The 3,402-nt window shown below is 27.8% G+C and overlaps 2 protein-coding genes across 3 annotated transcripts; one reads left to right on the forward strand and one right to left on the reverse strand.

Annotated features, from left to right (window-relative positions):
• Window positions 1-6: 6 nt before the first annotated feature.
• LOC111031319 (putative nuclease HARBI1) lies at window positions 7-1,227 on the forward strand. Its single transcript, XM_022311198.1, has 5 exons — window positions 7-35; window positions 132-279; window positions 430-577; window positions 662-806; window positions 863-1,227. Exons 1-5 carry the CDS (start codon window positions 7-9, stop codon window positions 1,125-1,127), a joined length of 735 nt encoding a protein of 244 aa, XP_022166890.1. The 3' UTR covers window positions 1,128-1,227.
• Window positions 1,228-1,393: 166 nt separating this feature from the next.
• Window positions 1,394-3,402, reverse strand: LOC111031320 (nuclear apoptosis-inducing factor 1-like). 2 transcript variants are annotated; one of them, XM_022311201.1, is made up of 4 exons: window positions 2,781-3,402; window positions 2,492-2,696; window positions 2,264-2,395; window positions 1,447-1,643 (listed from the first exon to the last, which is right to left on the reverse strand). In XM_022311201.1, exons 1-4 carry the CDS (start codon window positions 2,979-2,981, stop codon window positions 1,447-1,449), a joined length of 735 nt encoding a protein of 244 aa, XP_022166893.1. In that variant the 5' UTR covers window positions 2,982-3,402. The 2 variants fall into 2 exon arrangements, with proteins under 2 accessions (XP_022166891.1, XP_022166893.1); XM_022311199.1 differs by having other exon boundaries at window positions 1,394-1,643; window positions 2,492-3,396.

Consider the following 3,402-nt stretch of genomic DNA (forward strand, 5'->3'; position numbering starts at 1 on the left):
AATAATATGCAAAAGATCAAGCAAATTAGGAATGAGTAAAATAAATTATTATATAAAACCTTAATAACAATTTTCAATCAAAAATTTGTTTTGCCTACTAATCTCAGGATTTTACTTCTTTATTTTTTTAGATTTTTTATTAACACTTCGTTTCCAGGAGTTGTGGGCTGCATTGATTGCACACATATTGCAATTGTACCTCCTAACAACCAGAATGCAGAAATACCTGAGTATATTTATGTAAACAGAAAAGGTTACCACTCATTAAATGTACAATTGGTAAATGTGTTAAGATTTAGTCAATATTCAGGCATGTAGCCAAGACCCCATGGACCTTCTGGATACGTGCCTGATTGAAATAACTTACTAGCACACCTAGTCAAATTCTAATCAATAGTTAATACCTAGTTCTTTTATTTTATTTAATAGATTTGTGATTCTAAACTTTATATTTTGAGTGTGAATGCAAAATTTCCTGGCAGTACAGCAGACTCTCATATATGGAATTCATCTACAGATATAAAAAATATCTTGGAGGAATTGTATAGACGTGAACACAAAGGCATATATTTACTGGGTAAAATAATATTATTCATAAGAAAAAAAATCAATTTAAAATGTTGGAATCAACCTGATATTTAAAAAAACTAATATGATGTAGGAGATTCAGGATACGCCCTAAGACCTTGGCTTTTAACACCATATTCTGAAACAACAACTAACGAAGAAGAAAAATACAACAAAATGCAGATGACAACACGAAGTATAATTGAGAGATGTAATGGTGTATTAAAGGCTCGGTTCAGGTGAGTTTATAAAGCATTATTAGTAATTATTTTTAAATTGTTAGTTAATTTTATAGGTGTTTATTGAAGCATAGGGTATTACACTATACGCCGCAAAAATCAGGGAAAATTGTAAATGCCTGTGTTATTTTACACAATATGTGCATATTGGCTAAAATTCCAGTTCCAGACATGAATGATGAAAATGTGGAAGAAATTGATTTTGGAATTATAAATAATAATTATCCTGAAGATGGCATTCGAGGAAGGAATGTGAATCCTGAATTAGTTGAAAGTAGAAGAATAAGAGACAATATAGCAAGATGTTTGTACAATAGGTAGTTTAGAACAGAAAACTTATATTTTGTATAGCATTAACAATATTATAAAACTATTAAGATAAAAAAAATATCATAATTACCTATTTGTAAGTAATTTTATAAAATAACATGTAACAAAAACATTCAAACTTAATAAAAATTAATATTAAAAAAAAATAATTTGATTTTTTAGGAACCTCCTTTACATAAATAATACAAACAAACTAGTATAAACTGGTAGTAATTAAAAAAATCATAACTATATATTTTAAATTATATACTATTTAAAAAATCATAATTAGTCTTTTAGTTACTAAATTAAACCATTTTTATAGTATACATTACAATTTATTTTGTTTAGCAGCAGCTATATTTTCTAATGCTACTGTTTGCCTTTCTAAGAGGGCAATTTTTTGTTCATAGTATTTTTCTTTTAGCTTTAGTTTTTGATCTCCAATTTCAAAAATGTCTCTACCAAGAGCTAGACTATTGGTTAAACGTTTTGCTGTAGATAATGTTTCGACCTTTTTTTTATCACCTATAAGAATAATAGTAAACTTTGTTATAAAAATAAATGAAAATAATTGTTATATATTATTAAATGTGGGTAATTTGTGATTGAGTTGATTCAATGACTTTTTTAGATCAATTGATTAAAGTGAATCACTGTGCTATAGTTTAGTCGTTTAGTGACTCAATGATTCATTGATATTTTTCATATAACTACTATCATATTTAATAGCTTTAGTATTAGTATTATATGTCATGTCATAAATACCATCAATGCCAGTAGGTATACACCACAATATATCTCATTGCACTACATTGTATTAAGTTAAATATCAAACTAATTGGGTAAAATTATAGTACCTAATAGTACTACCTAGTACTTAAACATTGTTGCCACGCTCTATAGATTATAAGTTAATACACATAAAACAATAAAAAATAATTAAATATGTATTACATAATTAATTTGAAAACTATCATCAACAGCTTCCAGGTATGACCAAAAAAATGTATTTATTTATTGCCTATATTATTTAATTAGTATATTATATTATTTATATTAGATATTTTTATATTAAACTATATAATTTATATATAATTATTCTTTAATAAGCAAAAAAATTAAATTGGTAATAAACTAATACATACATTTTTTTTCCACTCTATCAATGGATATAGGCGTTATAGCACAGTTATTTTCCTCTACAGGCTGCATGGTAGGTATAGTATACATACTAATTCCTTCATCTGGACTTACACATTCAATTTGTACCGGGAATTCTAAAAAAAAAAGTATTACAATCATTTCTATCTTTCTACATAAGTAGGCAGTTATAGGGAATAAAAATTGACCAATTCAAATTTAAAAACACTAACTGCTTATGTCACCAAACTCAAAATTAGTAACCGGCATTGAAATGGTCTCATCTCCATCAATTGTGATAGGATTAACAAGATCAAGAATTTGGTTCTCGATTGGAGTAAGTGTTTGCGATATTTGTGGTCCTCCACCTGTACCATTTACATGCCTGTTTACCATAGCTTTTTTACTTCTAACCTTACTACGTGAATCTTGCCAAGTCTTAAGATAAAATACAATAAGAATAAAGTATAGATTATTTCCTATAGTTAGATTTATGTAGAAGTAATTTAAGTCATTTCTTACTCTTTTCCATTGACTCCAATCATTGACACAGCCGGGAATTGCATTTAAAGTGTCGGCGATTTCAATCCATCTGTCACGAGCATGCTTAAACGTGAAAGTGCTTGTAAACTTACCAGAAATTAATTGTGAATCTTTTGTCAGAAATTGGATGAGCATCTCTTTTTGCGTTTTCGAACAATATATTTTTTTGGAGTCTTCCATTAAAAAACCAATTATTGTACCTACTTTATAAACTTGGTAGTTGTACTTATAAGTTGTAACTTTGTTTAACAGTACCTAAGTATAAGTTTACATCATATATATAAACTTATAAAACTAGGTATAGAATTATAAAAAGTTTAGTAACCATACTATGCGTGTAACTACGAATTACGATACATCCATTACAATCAAAATACCGCGATAACGGTGGTGTTATCACAATTATTATTTATTATAATCATGATAACGTTAGTAACCAACTTGGTTCATGTGAAAAATATTTCGTGTGTGACAAAATAATTTCGTTTCACAATCATATGTCGTGTGGAGTTCAAGAATTGCATTTCAGATGTCGTACGACATAACAGTACGGAAAATGTCTCATGAGTGATTTTCCTAACGAGATTCAAGAATCGACCCC

This window comes from Myzus persicae, unplaced genomic scaffold (assembly GCF_001856785.1).
Source record: "Myzus persicae strain clone G006 unplaced genomic scaffold, MPER_G0061.0, whole genome shotgun sequence".
NCBI classification, from domain to species: domain Eukaryota; kingdom Metazoa; phylum Arthropoda; class Insecta; order Hemiptera; family Aphididae; genus Myzus; species Myzus persicae.